This window comes from Melospiza melodia, chromosome 10 (assembly GCF_035770615.1).
Source record: "Melospiza melodia melodia isolate bMelMel2 chromosome 10, bMelMel2.pri, whole genome shotgun sequence".
Lineage (NCBI taxonomy): Eukaryota > Metazoa > Chordata > Aves > Passeriformes > Passerellidae > Melospiza > Melospiza melodia.
Genome location: NC_086203.1, coordinates 19,197,374 through 19,217,620, shown reverse-complemented (window position 1 = coordinate 19,217,620; position 20,247 = coordinate 19,197,374). Strand labels below are relative to the sequence as shown.

General features: G+C 40.3%; 1 protein-coding gene and 1 long non-coding RNA gene across 40 annotated transcripts in view; one reads left to right on the top strand and one right to left on the bottom strand.

Annotated features, from left to right (window-relative positions):
- The window catches only part of SLMAP (sarcolemma associated protein), a 90,425-nt gene extending 76,847 nt beyond the window's left edge, over positions 1–13,578 (bottom strand). For 17 of the 36 annotated variants that reach the window (XM_063164714.1, XM_063164725.1, XM_063164715.1 and 14 more), the window contains exon 1: positions 12,504–13,576. In XM_063164714.1, coding sequence (XP_063020784.1) covers positions 12,504–12,701 — 198 coding nt within the window. In that variant the 5' untranslated portion in view covers positions 12,702–13,576. Of the gene's footprint in view, positions 1–12,503 lie in introns of all 36 variants that reach the window. The other 19 variants (XM_063164702.1, XM_063164699.1, XM_063164710.1 and 16 more) reach the window with 3 other exon arrangements.
- Positions 13,579–14,194: 616 nt separating this feature from the next.
- On the top strand, positions 14,195–18,834 carry LOC134422537 (uncharacterized). 4 transcript variants are annotated; one of them, XR_010028833.1, is made up of 4 exons: positions 14,195–14,292; positions 14,852–14,907; positions 16,913–17,003; positions 18,076–18,834. It is a non-coding gene; the product is annotated as an uncharacterized LOC134422537 (long non-coding RNA). The 4 variants fall into 4 exon arrangements; XR_010028836.1 differs by lacking the exon at positions 14,195–14,292 and adding an exon at positions 14,307–14,738; XR_010028834.1 differs by having other exon boundaries at positions 14,218–14,292; positions 14,645–17,003.
- Positions 18,835–20,247: the final 1,413 nt, after the last annotated feature.

Below are 20,247 nucleotides of genomic sequence, written 5' to 3'. Positions count from 1 at the left end.
CAAGTGTGAGAATCAACATGTTCAGGATAGGATGAATGATGGATCAGTAATGCAGAAGAGCTCACCTGGCATCTGACAACTGGTTTAGAGATATTCTGTATACCCATAACCTTTTCTGCCATGGATTTGTTCTTATTTCTTCAGTTTTGGCAAATACTTTCCTAAGAACAGTATTGTTTTTTCACCTTCTCAACCAGAAAAAATAAAGGGAAATTTAATTCCAACCTGAAGTATCATATTTTCTAATGGTAATATATAATGGTAATATATATACAGTAAAAATGAAAGGAAGTTACTACTCAGCATTTGACAAAAACACAAAACAGAAAGGAACTCCCTGCTACAGAGGCTTTAGGCCTCAAGAGGATCAGCTGTTTGAAACAAGGAACACCCTACTCTGATGCTGGGGTTCACTGTGCTTTTTTGCTGCCTATTGCATTTCACTATTCCTGTTTAATTAGATTACTGCCCTAATGGTGGCAAGAGCATCATGCTCTGAGTTTACCACCAACATTTTCAGAAACACATAGGTTCAGCAACCTTAGATTTTCTAAAATTCATTTTCACTGCACAGTGTAAGCTGACAAGATTTCATTCTGTGCTATTTGCTTTAGTTGTTCTGTCAAAGGTACTAGAAAGCATAGAGGAACACAAATGGATAGTGAAAAAAGTACCTTTTGAATGGAACAAAATCCTGTAAAAGAGCAGAACTGAAACTGAAAAGCAAGAGTTCCCTCTGCATTGCAGCTCTGAGTTTTGCAGCAAGTAACAAAGACTCTATATTCCACCACAGCTTTCAAAATGCAATTTCTCATTAGTATTGTGGGAAGATGGAAGTCATGCAGGCTTCCTGCTATGGGGCATCTTTAACAGTTCTACCCAAGCAGAAAAAACCTGTTAACACCTTTATAAAGAACAGTCATCCATGTCTATTCTTCAGAATCTAAAGCTCTAATATTTGAAAAAAAACTAAACAACTCAAGTTATTTAAATGATAATGTTCTCAAAACTTCTAAGTCTGGCTTCATACACTGCTAGCATGTTAAACAATATGTAAATTAGCATAATTCAGACATTTAAATGATAATACCCTTACTCTGCCTCAAGTGCAGACAGGTATCTAAGTGTTTTACACAGTAAACAAGCCACATTTAACTGAATTCACCACTTGTGATTATATAAAATAAATATACAAGACATTCCTGTCATCATAATCCTTCTTCAAGCAAGGTCATGGAGCTCTTTCCAAAGGCTTGTTTATCAAAGCAGATAAAGTTACTCCTCCCTCTTTTAAGATGCCAGCAAACAATGCTCATACTTCAAAGGCTGCATTAGAAAGGCTGGTACAGCTCATACTATTTCAAATGCTCAGAAATACAATGCATGAGGGAAATAAGGAGTTCACCCCCACCCAAGTCTACACAGCACATGGACAAGTCAAAAGAACCCTGCTAAGATGGCCCTCAGACCTGCCCATGGACACAACTGATTAAAGTGCACTTCTGATTGCGCAAATGTAGTGCACCTAACACCTCTGTGATTTTGTAGTCATTTATTGCTGGTGTGCTTTTCTTCCACTGAAATGGGACACTTCACCAAGAATTATTAAAAGCACTGACAGAAATTCTTCTGCTTTGCAATAACTACTACTAATACTACTATGCTAGTAGTTAATGAGCAAAATGAAGTTAAAAAACACCAAGAAAGGAACAATGATGGGGAAAAAAACCCCAAACAAATGGAAGATGCCCCATCCCTGGAACGGTTCAAGGCCAGGCTGGCTGGCACTCTGAGCAGCCTGGTCTAGTGGGAGGTGTCCCTGCCCATGGCAAGGGTGTTGGCATTAGATGATCTTTAAGGTCCCTCCCAACCCAAACCATTCTGTGACTCTGATCAGCAGCAGGCTGGTCCTGTCCATTCACTGGATCATCTCCAGCTTTATGGAAAGGAAACCCCAGAGCAGGAGTTATATAAGTCAAAAAGAACAAAAAAGACTGAAATGACCCATTTTTTACATTTGATTCAGTATACTCAGTAAAGTCCTTTTTCATGTCCGAGCAATTATACTGTCACTGCTAATATTAAAAAAAAAAAAAAGTTGGCCCCTTCCTATGTTCCAAAATATTTCTTTTTCCTGTGACTTTTTCACCACATTTCTTGTAAATTCAAGCAGAACTTTCCAAAAGTCATAACATGTTTTCAGATAGAAGAGACTATACCTAGAAAGCTGATTTGCCTCTTTTCTTCTTTTCTATGTCACCACTATCCCACCATTAAATAAAAATATTAAACATAATTTTATATATTAAATATAACCAGTTTTGAAATAAAAATGCATGTTGACTGTGTCTGTAAACACAATTAAACTTCAAGGTTAAAACATTTTCTGTCCATACATGATCACAAATTCACATTTTAAAATCCTGCCACTACAACTGTCCCATGAAAAAGAATACTTGGGACACCCCAGCATGAGTGTAGCAGTTGAAAAAAATTACCTCTTCCAAATGTCTACAAGTATAACCAAGCACTCATTATTTCTTAAATCCTTCTACTGTCTGAAAAGTTTTGGTCTGAACAAGACAGAATAGTCTCTACTGAGCTTTGCTCACCTGTATAATAACTGTCTGAAGCAATATTGAAAGCAGAATGGTATAAAAACCATTCTAGATTTGAGGCATAGCACCAGCAAGCAGATCCAGCCACTGAAATCATGTTGCAAGATTACAGGTACCCTAACATTAGACTCAAAACTACATCTTCATAAAAGGCTTTAAAGGATAGTACAAAGCAATTATTTACAAAACACCAATTATAAACCAAAATGCATACAGCAAGTATAAACCATAACACACATCAAAGAGATTACAAGTTACAGATCCCAAAATAAAGAGTAATAGTCATGAAGATCCTTTGGTATTAGTTTATAAAACTCAGATCATCATCTAAAATTTATCCAGCAACATTTATCCTGGGAAGGCTCAACATTCAGCTGCAAGGGAAAGGAAGGAAAATGAGCATACTTATATTTGATAACCAGAGGAGACCAAAAAAACCCCTCTTACCTGCACATCTGCATACAAAATTATTCAATTGCAGGCACATTGACACTGACCTGTGAAGCAGGCAAAATCCCAGCAGAGGGTGACCTAAGGAGCCCCCAGGAATGCAGTCTGGATGTCCCAGAGTGGCTCAGAGAAAGGACAGCAGTGTTCTGCTAACCTAACCCTTCCCAAGCCCACTTATGGAACATGGGGTCAGGGAAGGTCAATCTGCAGCTAAAATGTAGATCTGCATTCAATTGATCAGGAAGCAATATGCTGCCACAGGATGGATGTACAATCTGTGCTGGTCTCAGGCAGGGAGGCAGCATGTGCACAGAGATTCAGGATCAAAACATGCACTTTGAAAGGAAGGTTGTCCTTGTGTGTGATGCAATGCATTTGTTCAAGTACAAAAACTCCAGAAACATTTTCTTCTCTGTTTATGTGCAAGTTAGAAGTTATCTAAACACAGCACACATACTTTTAACTTTCTAATTAAGAGTCATTCATAAATGTAACCAAGGATTAGAATGACGCCATGGGTAAAGAGCATTCAAATAGACTTAGAACATCCACATGCCTTTCTGTGTTATAGGTAACATATTATTAATATAAATAGCAGCCTATCACTTATTCCCTTAATTACATAGGAAGGGCTCTGTTCATAGACCAAATCACTGGCACTGACAATATTGATACACCTGCCAAAGCTCTGCTTAAGTAGCACAACCAGCAGCTTTACCTAACATCAAATAGTTACGGAGACTGCAAAAACAAATATACCCTTTCCATGACAATTTGTATTCCTGGCTCTCTCTTACAACTGCTGGAATATGCAGTCTACAAAAGGTCCTTTAAGAGGAAGACCAAAAAAAAAATTTCCCCTTTGAGTTGTTAAAAAGTTGTTAAAAAGGAAGTAGTGGTTGACAGCTATAAGTGAAAGTGTTGTATTATTTCCACCCTTATGGAATTAGGAACATCCTTATGTCATTCATTTAGTGCTTCTTCTCCTCCAGAAATGCATTTAAAATTTACCTGACACATTTTGGTACTAATTTTAAGTTACACTACACAAGAAGTACTCCAGGTAAGCATAATACTGAATTTTAACTACGCATACATACACTGAAAGCTACAAACATAACTTAAGATAACAGCAACACAGGCTAATCTATCAGCTAATATGCCTGCCACTGACCTCAGAAGCTTATTTCCTAGTAGGGATTAATTCTGTACACAAAATTCTCTACAAAGTCCACAAGCAACCTCAACTCATTAGACGTGCTGTGGAGCAGCAGACTGGACAGGACAATCTCCTGAGGTACACACCAACCTCAGTTATCCTCTGCCAGTTCATCCATGTCATAGGATTTGCTGCCTTTGTTCACAGTATTGTAACCTCACTCAACGTAGATACCACCCCATTTAATGACCTAAAGTTCTGGAATCCACAGAAACAAAAGCAACTTCATCAAACTTATTCTTTGTCCCTTAAAAGCATGTGTTAATATTGACATAACCTTAAAAATTCCTCTGGCATCCAGCAAGAGGAATCCCTGCAATGATAAGAACACAACAAGGAGTTACCTACAGAGATCACAGACCTGCAAAAATAACCTGGCTGCAGAATGGATTCTTCGACAATCAGATATAAAAAACAAAGCTTATTTTTTAAATAACAGACTTCAAAACATGAAGAATTACAAATAATTCATTATCCTGAAAGTTTTCAGATTCTTCAAGCCCCTGGAAACAGTAGGCAAAAGTGCAAAATCCAGCAATGGCAGAATAAAATCACAAGTAATACTACAGAAACTCAGAAACTGATTTGCAATTCTATTGCCCTTAAGTTCTGGCTTAACTATCACAGCTAACAACGAAAGAAGGAGAGAATGACAGTTAATTGTGCCACGAGTTACTGGGAAAGGTCACCAGGATATGAAAAGGCAAAAAGGTAGGCAGGCTAAATGCTCAGCTTTGCAGAAGCAAGATATCTGGCCTCTAATCTATATAATTAAGCATTACACTTCAATAAAACCAATTAAAAAAATCAAACGCAAAAACCAGAAAGCAAGGCATAATCATCCAACTCTGCTGGGGTGGAGTTAAACAAACAAATCGCTTACAGAACATTTGATACTATGGCAAAGACTAAGTTTTAAACAAATCAAGGTTTAAACTTCAGCTCACTCCACTTCCAAAAACGGGCCAACTCTGGAAGAGTTCCATTTGAGACCAAAAACTTCCGCATCAGATAAGACTAATGACATATGCAGATAGCAGCAGCCAGTACCAAATGTCTTCAAAAGAACTTGCTGTACAAATATCTATCTGGCCCATTAAAGAGCTTTTCATTCTGGATTTGAAACATAACATTTCTATTCCTTCCTTTAAAAAGAGTATTACTCAATACATGGTTACATGCAGCCATAATTTTTCCATCTTAAGCTCTTGCATTTACTTTATTTTTATGGAAGAAATACTACAAGTGTAATTATGAGAATATGCAGCACTAAGAAGTTAATTCTTAGTTTTCTATTCAATATTATCTTAACACAAGAGCAAAAGATCCCCCTTCTGTTCTTATATATGTTTTATACATATATGAGACATTGTATGCTGTCTGTATTGAAGACTTTCTGTAATAAATATTTTCAACACATTTGAATTATCATATAAAAACTAAAACTAAAGATATTCCTAGTGGGGAAAAACTTATTTTAACATAGCACAATGCTGTCATTATTGTTTTTGTATTTATTTACAAGTTCTCAGATTTTACACTATTAGGACATTTGCAATTGAGCCCATCTAACTGTCAATTCTTTCCAATGGTTGGTTAATGTTTTATAACCCAAAAGTTCTATGAATAGCATATATTTCCCTTCACTACACAGTTCAGCTATCAATACTGTAATGTTCCTTGGCTCTGCAAAGTTCTTATAAATTCCTCATGCCCTAAACTACCCTTGACTAAACCCTGAACTTTTAATGTTTATTTTTTACAAAAGTAAAGAAAGGGGGAAAAAGGTCAAACTCCTGCTAGCATTTTCTGTGTTTTTCCACTCAACTACAGTGCTACTACAGGATTTTGGACATTCTATTATAAGCCTGCTGGAAGTTCATCATTTATTTATACTTTCTCAAGACTGAAATAAACTCTAAGGCATTGCTCAATCACACACAAGCCTGGTACAACACAACAGGAAAATTGTATCCAATTAATTGTCTGGCTCCAGCACAATGATTTTCCTTTTCAAGGAGGAAACTGTTCTGGGTCTCTGGCAGAGAGATGTCTTCTTGCTAGATGGGTATAGCCCAACCCATCTCTCTGCCTGATGTTCCCACTCCTAGAGCAGACTGAAAAAACACTTGTCTATATTCAACAAAAATGGGACAATGCTGAGCCTTTTTCCAAAAATTCTGTCACAAGCAGAAATGTTTCTGGAAAGACAGACAAGTTGGGAAAATGAATGCATGGTCACAGCAAGATCTAACAAAATTCAGAGCTCTTGGATAATCCAAACTCTCTGCAAGTGAACATTAACAGGAAGCAAGTATTGATGTGATTCAAAAGAAAATCTAGAGACAACAAATAGCCATATAATTTAGCAGCAATAGAGTGTAAAATTGGTAGCTGCAGGAATGGAGACAGAATTCTTGCTTCCTTTTCACTGTCCTGGTTCCAAAAATACTTATCATTTTCACTTTATGCTATCTATTAAAAGAAATTACAAAATCCAAAATGCAACAAAACAGCTGATTATGTATCAACACATTTTGCAGAATTCTAGCTAGATCAGACTCAAATCAACACAACCAAAGTAGCACAGTGACACAGACACTCCTCACCCACATGGCCCTGCACAGCATACATAAATTCAACTACTTTCATTAGATAAATAAGCAAATGAGTCTGTCACATTAAGAAAAATGAAAATATAAAGCCACATCAAAGTATTTCTCCAGTGCCATGTAAATACGCCTGCAAAGGATCAGTGGATTGCCCAACTAACATATAAAAAAGTAAAAATCAAGAACAACAATATTATAAAAATGTAGGGAAGGAAGGTTTTGCATTTATAAGCCTGGGACCAGGAGCAAACCCAAACCATCCCATAAGAGATCTAAGGAAAACATATTTACTGGCCTTCATTCCAGCTAAGTAACCTGATTCATTTGAGGTTTGTAAAAATTCATCACAAATACAAAAGGGATTTTTGTTTGTTTTTAAAGCCTAATCAATGTGTTGGTGTTCCTGGCTCAGGATAGATGCAGCATGACTGCAATGGATCAGCTCCAAGAATTACAGTATTAACTCTGCAGCAGTGGCTCTAGATGGTATCTCTGCAGGGAAATCCTTGTCAGCACTGCCTTACCTCTACTATAAATGGCTGCCTGCACTCCTACACCAGCTCCTAAAACCATGGGGCTGAACTTGGTCAAAAGCAAGAGCTCCCTACCCCATACTATTGTCATGATCATATCAGTATAAAATTGGATGGTTCATTCAGGGTGAAAAGCACTTACATAAAAATATTACCAGGTGTATGTGAGGGCTGCCTGCCATCACCCTCTTAGCAGAAGCACCTAAGCACTGGAGTTTCACCTTAGTGCATTACAGCAAATCCCAGCTCAATCCCCCAGGGCTCTTGCAACAAATATTCAATGTTTTGAAGACACTCTCTCCACTGCAGACTGTAAGCATACAGCAACATCAGGAGTACTGAAAAATAAAACATCCTAACAGAAAGTCAAAAAGATATAGAGAAAATTAGAGGAAAAAACAAATAACAGACACAATATCTATCATTATAAGTGCTATTGATAGATGGGAAACTAAACACACTTTACATAGATCAGCACTAAACAGGCCAGAGTATCACACAGCATTCTCTACTGGAAGCGGCAGGAAACAAAAACTTCCCACCAAAACCCTGCAATTCCAAATACCATTTTTCATATCCCACTTCGTTTTTTAAGACAAATTTACTAAAAAATACTTCTGAACAAACAGAACATCCAAAGGAAATGTTCTGTGCTTTCCTGAATTATGCCAAGTTCTCAATATCCACAAAACATTTTATGTAATGTTAAGTGAGTAACATATTTCCTCTTTACTAATTTTGTTTGCTTTCTTTCATATCAATTTACTTTAGTCCCTAGTACAGTACAGCAAAAGAAGATTATCTAATCTCAGCTCCTGTTAGTCAATGTATTTCTTGCATTATGGTCCAAAATGAATTGCAGAATGCTAGACAGGGTCTAATAAGCTGCAAGGGGTTCTTCCTTTCCCAGGGCAGCCCCGTGTTTGTGCTGAGGCTCACTGAGCACAGCCAGGTCTGTGCTGGGGACAGCCCTGCCCTTGGGCAGATCAACCCAGCCCCAACAGCAACACTGCCAGGCTTGGTGTCACCCCAAACACACCAGGGGAAACTGCACTGTGTCCTTCAGATCTCCTTCACCTGGCTGTGCCTCTGGGCTGGCTGGTTTGAGTTGTTGGGGTTTGGTATGATTGGTTGGGTTTGGGTTTTCTTCTTGGTTTTTTTTTTTTTTTGAGGGGGGGGGGAATCTATTTTGTGTTTGTTTTTTTGGTTTTTTTTAAGTATTTTGCAGTATTTTTATCTCACATATTTAAGTCTAGAAGCCATAATGCACAGCTCTAACAAATTTCATTTACTATTATGGGGACTATGGATTTCAATATACTCCTCAGCATTTCCACCACCAAGATATGAACGTGCTCAATTCAATTGACATCCACTCTGAATTAAATTAAAACAATAGCATTAGCTACCATTAACACATCAACTTGTGCCTACACTTTTTTTCCAGTTATTAAAAATGACCAGTTCTTTGGGGGGCTTTTTATCTAAGAAAATACTTTATTTTTCACAGTTTCTCAGAGCCTTTGGTAAACTGTGGCAATGAATTCCCTATAAGAGGTGCTCGTAATAGCAACTCACAACAACATCAGGGACTGAATAATTCCAGATTTTGAAAGCCTGGATATCTGTTTGGAAGCTTCAGGTTTCTACTAAAAGCTTCTACATCTGTCAGAAGCATTTCAGCCTGGAAGTCACATACAAATTCTCAAAGGTCTTCCACTTGCTTATTTTTAGAAATGAAAACAAAACCAAAAAAAACAAGTTTAAGATTATTTCAGTTGCACTATTTTAAAGGGTTTCTTCTCATATGCAATGATTTGAGCTGAACACATTTAGATTTTCTGAAGTATAGCCCACTTTTTCTTTTGCTTTGATTCACACTTTTTGGAACACTCCATGCTTAGCACAGCATCTACTTCCTACGTATCTAGTGAGTCACTTTTTCAGGCACCTCTAAAAAAACCCAGATTCATTAACTTGCAATTACTAAAAAAAAAATAAAACCAAAATGAATTCCAATTATAATATTCTAATGTTATCACTTCAAGAAAAATCCACTAGTTAACTAGGAGTCATTATGCTGTATCTACAAACACAGGAAAGAAGAGGCATTGCACCAGTTATCTTCAAAAATATTACTATGTACAGAAAAAGTCTAAGTACAGATAATCCCACCACCACCTCCTTCCACCTTTATCATACACATATTTAGGCTCACATACTATGTTTAAAATATTTTAAAAAGCACATGCAGATTTAAGTACCTTCTTTTAACTGCTACGTATTGGTGATCTTGAAAACTCGTTCTATTTTCAACCTTAATAATGCTGTTGTTACATACACATTATCTCCCTGGGCAAATAACTTTTTCCATGCATAATTAAAGTGCCTTAATACAAAATAAACATCCACAACTTTCAACTGTAAGTAACATGTTATCTTCAGCTTGGTCTACTTATGCAACATACTTCAGCTTATACCTTCCTCTGCCTTAGGAAAAAAATTCTGTACTACTTTCCTTGACACAGCTTACTAATGCTCCCTCTCTTCAGGTTCTACCCCTATTTACAGATAATACTGACAAAATTATTTATGGACTACGTAGTAAACAGGATCACTCACATGATTCATTAAACAAAACTCCAAGCCCTCATGGAAGAATAAAAAAAAAAAAAAAAAAAAAAGTAATTAAGTATAACTAAAAGGCAGCTCAAGAGGCAACAGAGGCTGGACTGAATGACTGCTGGTAGTGCCTGAAACTGGTATTGCCAAAGTCCACAACTTATGAAACTGTAGTCCCAGATCATTAACAACCTATTTTGAAATAGCTGAGAGTTTTTCTCATTACTAAATTGACATTTGAAGGTCTTTTACCTTTCGAAAAATCCAGAATTGATGGATGTCCTATATATAAGGGTCTAAGAAATGTTTACAAATACTCTGACAAAGAGAATTTGTGGGGGTTTAAATATAGGTCATTGATAGGATAATGACAATTTCCTAAATGAGATGTGCTTATTAGCAGTTATGTAAACAATGATAATAGATGTTGCTGCACATAAATGTTCTGGCCTGTTTTTCTTTGCATTTTGAAAACACCACAGAATTTTTTAAAGTAGTTCTTGTGATTCAAGATCAAGCCTGTATTTATCAGTATTCTACCTGCCTTTTCACAACAGCATTTGATACCTATTATCTCTAATGGTGCATTTCCCCCATCCCACCATCTCACAATTTACCATTCCGATACTCAACCAGATCAAAAACCAGTCCATACATCCAACAAACAAGCACAAAATCTGAAATTCTCCTCACTGCTATACCTCTGCTTTAAACCTTTCACAACACCACACAGAACACGCAGTAGGAGTGGATTCCAGGGCATGATCACAAACCCATTCTTTAGTTGTTTACTATGGCTACAGATTCCCACCTTGGCAATTTTCACCAGACCTCTGTCAAATCTTCAAATGATGTTATCTCAAGAACTCTCAAATACAATCCTTTTAATTACTACTACTAAGTTGCTATTTTTAAACAGATAAATGAGTAAGCATACAAATTTTTTACCTATATTAGAGAAGACAAAGCTAACTGAAATTTAGAAATAAACAAAAATCCTCATAGGTGATCATTTTTGAAGCTTGTCTATCAGTTAGACTTGCTTAACACTCAGTGCTTTCTCAAATTAACCATCTCGAAATTGATAGATCATATTTATAACCATAACAGAGCACATGGGGGTCTTACAGTCTTAGCAAGTCATAAGAAATGTTGATAAAAAGCTATAGGCATAATGCTTTCTAATTTAAAAACAGCACAATGAATTGGAACATTTTACTTTGTTGAATCAAACAAGAAAGGTTAAAGACTACACTGAAAGTGTTTCAAGCACTTAAGTTTTCTAGAATCCAAGAACACGTATCACATACACAATAGAGCCAAAGCAAGATGTTTAATGAAACGTTTAATACAGATAGCAGTTTGCACAATTACCTGCAGGTAACTTGAAAGCCATAATCCAGCCTTAAGAAATTAAATGCTTGTCTTGTCCCATCATGTCCAAGTATTGCATAATACAGGATAGTTAACAATGGAAGGTTTAGGAACTTTGACTGCGTTGTGCTGCTCCTCATGCTGTGTCATACTACTGAAAAAATCTGCATGAGTTACAGACCATCTTATTCTTAAAATCCAGAGCTACACTGACTGCATTTCATAGAAGGACTTGGTGTAAAGCTAAAAACCAGCTGACTTAGAACACGTTAAGTTCCAAGCATAACATCAATATAGTTCGAAAAAGAATACAGTGCTCAGCAACTGCAGTCTGCCCTTTGTTAATTTTTCGCTGGATATTTAAAATTAACTTGACAGTCATTAAGTAAAACAACTTTACTTGTCCCAGTTCAATCCCTAGTGGACAAAAGATGCACTACAGGACCCCTCAATTTTGCTTAACAAGACTGCCAGACTTGAGAGAGGAACAGTTAAGAACACAGGACGAATTTTAAAACCATTTTCACTAACAATAAGACTATATCATGAATGCCACCCATTACACTCCTGTTGCCAGTAATAAACCTCCTATCAGAACCAAACAAAATACTCCACAAAATTTCAAAAGGACAAGTACGAAGAGTGCCAGACAAGAACAGTATCTTTTTAAAATCCGTTTTTCAACGCTCCTCACAATCAGTTTTCACACACCAATAAAACGGTAATTTCTCTGCATTTGAAAAAAATACTATGACACCACTATAACGACACAATGTGCCTTCACATTCACACCTCGTCTCACCTCTAAATCACCTATTTCCAGTCATAAATAAGACACATGCAGGCCTTTCAACTAAACCTTTTCAACTGTTAGTTTCATACACTTTTCATAATATTCAAGGTTTCTGCTTAGCAAGAAATTACCAACTTACCTGGAAAGTTATCGCTTTAAAACAAATCTTACTCCTGCCCTATGCAACCACATTTTTGACAGCAAAACCAAAATTATCCACAACCTACAGGGACTTGCTGAAACAAAATGTGCAGTCTCAGTGTTTTCACATGGACATCTTACCTTGCCTGTCTTGTGATCAAACCAGACCAGAGCATGGTTCCTGGAGAGCACCTTGCAGTCAAAGGTGGCATTGTTCTGGGCTGGCCGGCAGCGAGCCACCGAGCGGCCGATCTTGACAGGCTCGTCCAGGTAGACATGACGCTCCTGAAACGGGTGGGAGTTCGGGCGGCAAGTGAAGATGGCCAAGGCTGAAGGCATCGAGGACAGATTGTGGTTGCCACACCAACCAGAGATGAAGAGAGCCTCTTCTGATGCAGACTGTCCTCCGCAATTTTAAAAACACCTCCACAGCAACTTTATATTAAAGCAGGACAAATATTATCATATGAGAGGCCTAACAACTCATTGTTTCAGTGTGTAAACTAATTCTGGCAATAATCCAGTGAAAAAGTCCCATTATGTCTTTTAATAATATCAGCAGTGGCCCAAAAAAAGTCTAAAACGTACAACTTTCAATCCATCCTCGTCTGGAAGAATAGGAAAAAGCATCTGATTCCTTCTGAGAGAAGCAAAGGCCCCGTGAAAGAAGGATACAATGTCTTAAATCCAAGTAGATGAGTCATACAAGTACTTTTGTTTGTAACCTCAACTGCCTTCTTCCCCCCTCCTTCCGTAAACAACACTGACCAAAAGTCTGACCAATGCAACATGGAAGCAAGGAAAGGTTTAGGGAAGGGGGATGAAGGAGAAAGATTAGCGTCCTCTCACACACGGCACAGATCAGGAACTGGAAGGCGAATACAAAGCCCTCGTTTCACAACAGGGACCTAATGGTTCACCCAGCAATCCGCATTTCATCATCTTCGTGTGATAAACCCCAGCAGAATAGGTGGTCCTCGATACAGGATGGAGTGCGAGAGCTACACTGTTTTTCTCCCTTACACCAGATAAAGCTGAACTGCTCTACAGCCTCTGGGAGCCGCTCAGATAAGGAACTTGATAAGGCATGGAGAGGCTCCCAACTCGCCTTCTCCCGGGGACAAACCAGCGCGTGGGAAGGGTTCTGGGGGCCGGCCTGCGAGGTGCCCTGACAGGTCGCTCCCCGGCGGCGGCTCCGGCCGGTGGTGGGGTCGTTGTGCGTCCCTCGGCGGCGGCTCCGCAGGGCCGGGCAGCGGGGGCTGCCCCGGGAAGTGCTCGCCCGGAGCCCCCGGCGCGGGGCGCGGCGGCGGCGGCTCCGCTCAGCCCCTCCGCAGGTGACTGCGCATGAGGCGGGCCCGCTGCGCACCCCCGCGCTCTCCGCCCGCCCAGTGCGGCTCCGCTGCCCCGGCGGCGGGAGAGGCCTGGCTGCCGGGCCCGGGCGCTCCCCCTCGGTCGCTCTGCCGCTCAGGAGGCCACCGGCCGCGGGAAGTTTCCTCCAACCTGCGGGGCCCAAAACAAACCGGGTCAGGCGCCTCCCTCGGCGCGTCCCCCCGCGTCTCCTCGGCCCCGCGGGCGGCACGGGACGCGCCCCGCTCCCCCCTTACCTTGCGCGCAGCCGCCGCCATAGCGCCTGGAGCCCTTCCCGGTGTGGCCGCGGCGGCGGGGCCGGGGCGGGGCGGGGCCGGGGGCGGGCAGCGTGCGCACCGGCTGCCCTCGCGCATGCGCCTTGCTCCCGGTGAGGCTGCGGCACGGGCGGGTCACGCCCCGCTCCGGGCGCGCGGGAGGGGGCGGCGGGCTAGGCCGGGAGGGGACAGGGGTGAGGGGACAGGGGTGAGGGGACAGGGGTGCGGGGACAGGGTCGAGGGGACAGGGTCGGTGTTCACCCGGAGGAGCACGGCTGGGACGTGCTAGCACGGGGCAGGTCGCTGAGGTGAGTGAGCCCCGGCCCCGCGCCGTCGCTTTGCCCTCGCTGTTCTCAGCTCCGGGAGGGAGGGGGCGAGCGGGGCCCGTCAGCCCTTATACATAATGGGGAGGGAATGGCCCGAAGTTGTGTCAGGGAGGGTTATGTCGCATTTTAGGAGAAGGCTTTTCACGCACAGCGTGGTCGAGCACTGGAATAGGCTCCCCAGAGAAGTGGTCATGGCCCCAAGACTGCCAAGTTCACAAACCTTTGGACAGCGTTCTCAGGCACACGGTGGGGTTCTTGGGGCACCCTGTGCAGGGCCAGGAATTGGACTCGATGATCTGATTCCAACTCAGAATATTTTGTGACTCTGTGAAAGGGTGGAGCTCAGAGGAGGAGCTGGGGTGACACGTTCTCAGCAGAGCTTGCATGTGAAACTGCAGGAGTCTCCTGAACACGCTGCTGCTTTCCCTGTGCGTGTCTGGTCCTTTCATGATCCAAGTTTACAACCGGGGGAGCCGCGGTGTGGTGTGATGTGTCCTGGGGCCGGAGCAGTGCTGGCCGTGTTTGCCATGTCTTGTTGCAGGTTGGCAGCTGGAGCAGGGGGACTCGTGGAGCAGTGGCTGCAGGGACAGGACTGAGGTGGGGACACTGCTATGTCTTCCTTCAGTACGCCGTGGAACATCACCCAATGTCATATTTATGCCTGTTTGCTAGAAACCAAGGAAAGGTCACTTGCCAAGGTCATCTGGTGCCGAACGAGTCTCTCCAGTCCAAATACATTTTTAATACCGTCATTCCCTGTAAAGCAAACAAGTAGGAATTGTTGATGTAAGATAGATGTTGGGGTCATGCCAGCACTATAATTACCCAGTGACAGGGTGTTAGGATTAGGGATATGGGAGATGGCAGAAAGAGCTGGCAGCCGTGGAGGACAGGAGTGCAGCTGGGCCAGGCACTTCAGCAGTGGATGAGGGGAAAAGCAGAGATCGAGGTAAGGCAGTGCAGTGTATGACACAAAGCATGATTGGTATGTTCTTAGTTGTAGCACAGTAAAATCTCAGGGCTGTCTTCATTTTTTTTCCCTTTCTTTTTGACTGCACTGTGATTTGGGAACGGAGGTTGATTCGTAACAGACTAGTTTTTTTCCAACAATCCAGTGAGAAAACGATGGCAAAACTAGGCTGTAGCATCTGTGTTGGAAACAGAGAAATGAAATCCAAGATTAAAGTCTGATTTTGTGAAGACAAAAACAAACAACTGATAGGTGGAATGTTTAGAAGTGTTTATCCGTAGTTTTAATTCTCCTGACAGGGAAAAAAAATCTGGCACGTCACTTCATGGCTTTCATCAGCTTATGAGATTGTACTACTGTGATAAATATAATCATAATTTGCTCTTACTAATTATTTTAATGAGTGGAAATTCTGTGTGGCTGTTGCTTACAGCACACAAAGTGCCATAACTAATCAAAGGGAGAAGGAAAGGTATAAAAAGAAGATGGAGAAAGTGAGAATAAATTTAGGTCCATTAGGAGTTACATTTGAGGGAATGAGTTGCAAAAGTAGAAATAATTGAGAGCACTTTGGAATTGCAAAGTGTAAAAAGTAGAGACGAAGGGTACTACAGGTGTTGGAATGAAAATAATGTTTCTGAGAACACTTTTAATATTTTTGTGTGCATGTTTAATGGAGAAAGGAGACTGGAAGTAAAATTAGAGATGAAAAAGATCCATTACCATGTATAGGGCCTAAGAGAATCAGGTAAAATAATAAACTGAGCAGTGGATACATTTCTGTGATGTTCTAAGTATTTATAATAACATAATAATATAATATAATATAATATAACTGTGTCATTTAAACTGTAAGCCACTGGCATATTATGTTTTCCTGAACCCTTCTTCATCCCCTGGAGAAATCCCACTGGGCCAGTCTCACGCAGTGCTGTGAGAGAAGTAGCTGGCAATGGTCAGTGCCTTTCTGGTTCTCTTGGCACTGCCACATGGCTCCTGCAACAGCTGAGCTGTACCCACTGCTCATCCGGGACATTCATCTGACCCTTCCTTCTCTGCATGAGTGCCAGCTCGCAGTGGAGCTGCGTGGGTGTAGTTATCCCTCAGGCTTTTCAGCTCCTTTTTCAAATTGCCTGATGAGTTCAGAAGTTATCAGGGGCAGAGTCAAAGGCTAAGATGAAACTACAGAAAGCAGTTGCATTCTGAAATGAGGATGCAATTATTGTATGGGTATTTTATGAGGTGTCTGCTGCTTACCAGAAAGTGTCCATCCCAGAACTGTGGAAAGCAGCAGGTGGGTGAGGAGTTGGTGTGAAGTGCTTGGCTGCTGTGCTCGGAGGAGGAGGAGAAAGGGGAGGAGGAGGAGGGAAGTGTCAGCTCCTGCTTCGTTTCTGCGAACGCTGTCACACAGTGAAGCGGGCGAGCACCTCGCAGCCATGTTAGGTAAGGGCAGCCGGAGCCAGCTGTGTCCCTCCTTTTTCTGGGCAGGAAGTCCATGAAAATGTTATGCTAGCCATCATAGCTGAGGGCAGAAAGAGCCCGTTCCAAAGCCATCTTGGATAAGGGAAAGGGAGCTCTTTACGGGACTTGCACTGTCACAATTATCCCCTACAGAGCTTGTGTCTCTTTCAGGAGGATGAAATGCAGCTGAGATAGTTCATGTGCATACCTGAAAACCATCAAGATTTTGTCTTCCAAAACATTCTGAACCAAGCTGTCAAAAGTAAGGAAATGTTTCAGAGAAGTTTTCTCCAGTGTTAAAAAAATTGGTTCTAATTATCACCCCAGATTTAGTGAAGTGGTTACACATTTTTATTTTAGTGCTATTATTGTTCTTTAGTTTCAGACTTATTTTCTGTGTGTGATCTTTTAACTCTCTGACTGGTTATGTAAAGAACAATTGCATTATCTTTTGGCATTAATTTTGAAAGAATAAGCAAGTTTAATCCTCTTTTGTCAGGTAGGTTCTCCATTTGTTCAATTTTCTTTCAGATCCTTCCCTGCTCCTATTTCTGGTTTGCATTAAAAAAAGGATACTTGTATCCAGTATACAAATGAGTGTCTTACCAACATAACATTTACATTCATGTAATATATGTAGTGAGCAGATACTGAATGTACTATTCAATTTAGATTATGTAATAAAAATGAGTGTTTTATACAATGATTTAAAATCTATTATTTTTATGTGCTATATATCCTATTTATATATTTATGTATGAATATATATAATAAATATAATTAATATATGTTTATCCTGTTTATATATACAACGTACATTTCACAGTATGTTGATAATATATGTATTTGGTTGATAATACATGTATTTGGTATATATACATAAGTACAATGTAACATGCATACCATTAATATATGTTATGCTAATATATAGCTAATTTTACATGCAGTGTTTTTTCATTTCAAATTAAATCAGGCAAGTTGAAATATCTGGCATTTTCACTGCTTTATCATTTTAGCAGACCATAGTCATCATGTGACCAGCTCTTATTTTCTTTTCTATTAATATATCAATTTAACAGTCAGTATTAATATTGACTTTTTTAAATGTTTGATGTTTTCTGTGGCTGTTTGAAAAATGGAAAAGATGCCTTAAAAATAATTATGACTTTTTTGTGTGTGTGTGTTTATTTGTTTTAACTGAATGTATTTATTAGACCAAATATAATTTTCAAATACAAATAAAATACTGCTTTAAACTGAAATCTCGAGGCGGGGGATGGAGTGGAAGATGAGATGAGCAGATGATGTTTATGCAGCTCTTTGGTGTTTCTCAGTGGATGTGAGCAGTCTGCACAGTCACTCCCTGCTGAAGCTGATGGAGCCTGGCCAGCCAGCAGCCAACACAGCATTTGCTGCTACCTGATAGAAACCATCCTGCTGAGAGATCGCAGCTGTAGGAGCAAGATAGAGCATGGGAGAAAGCAAGGCAGGCTCAACCACTGAGCAGTTGTGATCTTTAGAACCCAGCTGTCCCACATAGGCCTTTTCTCATTTTTATTCCAGCAACTGACATCAAGGGCAAGCTTTTTCTAGCAGTATCTCTTGTCCAAACCCTTCCAGATATTAACAGATGGCTGTATTTCTGCAAAACAAGGCAGAGTTCCTGGAGATTTATAAGGGCATATTTCATATGCAGAGCCCTAGTGTTTTATGAGGCTTTATTGCAAGTTGTAGCAAAATGCTCTCAGTTAGTTGGTCCCCAGCACTGAAGTCTGTTTTTTGTCCTGCATCGATGCTTCTTGAAAGGAAACTCAGATGTTTCTAAATGTTACAGTACATGCAGAAATATTTTTCTTTCTCAACTGAAGGAGATAATCACATTTTATCAAAACTAAAATGTATTTAAAATTGCTAAGTAAAAATCTTTCTGAATAACTGTTTATTTGGAATATCTCCGGTAGGTAAGAATTCTTTCTTCTGTACCTTTTTTATCAGGGATCGCGTGTCTATTCTCTTAACTTTCTCCTGCAAAAGATTATTTGTTAAGCATCCAGTGGAATGAATTTACTGTTTAATAAAATGTATCACTCTTACTAAGTACTTTATTCTTATTATTTCACATAGATACACTTGCACATTTTTATTCATATGGAAATTTAAGAAGGGCCAGCAAAAACTAGAAGGACATGCGTGATGATAATAGCTAAAAATTTTGGTTTGCCCATGCCAGCAAGAATATAAAGAAGGGAAGGCTTATAAGAGGCAGCGACATGAAATCTTTTCTTAAACCAAGTGATAAAAGCTTTTGGCCAGGCCATTTAAGTTCCTAAATGGAAACAGCAAATTAAATTCCACTGAGACTCATTGCACTGAGTTGAACTTGATTAAGCTCAGTCTTAGTTATGAGAATTTTTTTGTCAAGAGAATCTACAGAATTTAGGAGTTAACTACTTGAAAAATCTGTGAGACTTGCGTGGTGTCACTGTACAATACCTGAAGCAGCTGGAGACAGCAAGAGCCTTCCCACAGAGCCTGCCCGAGGCTGCACACTGCAGAAGCCCATTCCTATCTCAGCCTGGATCTAACATTCACTTTGCTGCTCATGCTTTAGATAACTGAAGGCCGCTGGATCTCAAGTTATTACCATGATAATTTTGTGTGTTATAATTTTGTCTGAGTTATATGTTTGTTCATCTTTTGTCTAGAAAATAATCCAGTGATCAAAGCATACTGTTAATTTCTAGCTGTTTGCTTTTGATAAACAAATGTTAATGGGCCTTAAGGAAACAGTGCATCTAAGGCATCCTACATTTTCTTTTACGTAAGTATAGATGTATTATCTTGCTTTTAATATTTACAACTCCCGTTCTGGAGAAAAAATGGCATGTAATGATTCAGGTAGCAGCTCATCTACACCTACTGCTGTTGAAGCTGTTCTAGTAACAGTCAACCAAAATCTAGTGTGAATAATTAAATTAAAAGAGGTATGGAGTTTTGGGGGAGGTGAATGCATGATATTTTCTTTTCTTTTTTTCTTTTTTGTTAAATAAAGTAGCTATTTAGCACTTTTAACTCTACAAAATGTTTCATAATGAAATATAAATAGCTGTTGGACTGTGCTAAAAGACTATTTGAAAGCTCTTACATTATTAAAGAGCTTGGGCTTTGGCTAAGGCAATAAAAGAGGGTTTAAGAGATTTGGATGCTTTTTTTATAATCATCCCAGTGATCCTGTGAGGGTGAAGCTGTGCAGCCATCAGCCAGAGGGGTATTTCCATGTCCCTCCCGTGCCGCGCTCAGCGGTGCAAAGCTCACGCTGGAGACACGGCTGTTCATTACTCGGCGGCCCCAGCAGGTGCTGTCACTGACATGTCAAAGAGCAAAGAGCGCGGACTGATCCGTTGCCTGCAGAGCTGCCCTCGCGAGCACTCCCCTGAGCCCCGGTAGGGCGGGCTCTCCGGGCCCGGTGCGGTGTCCGCAGCCCCGAGAGAGGAGCTGCTTTCCCC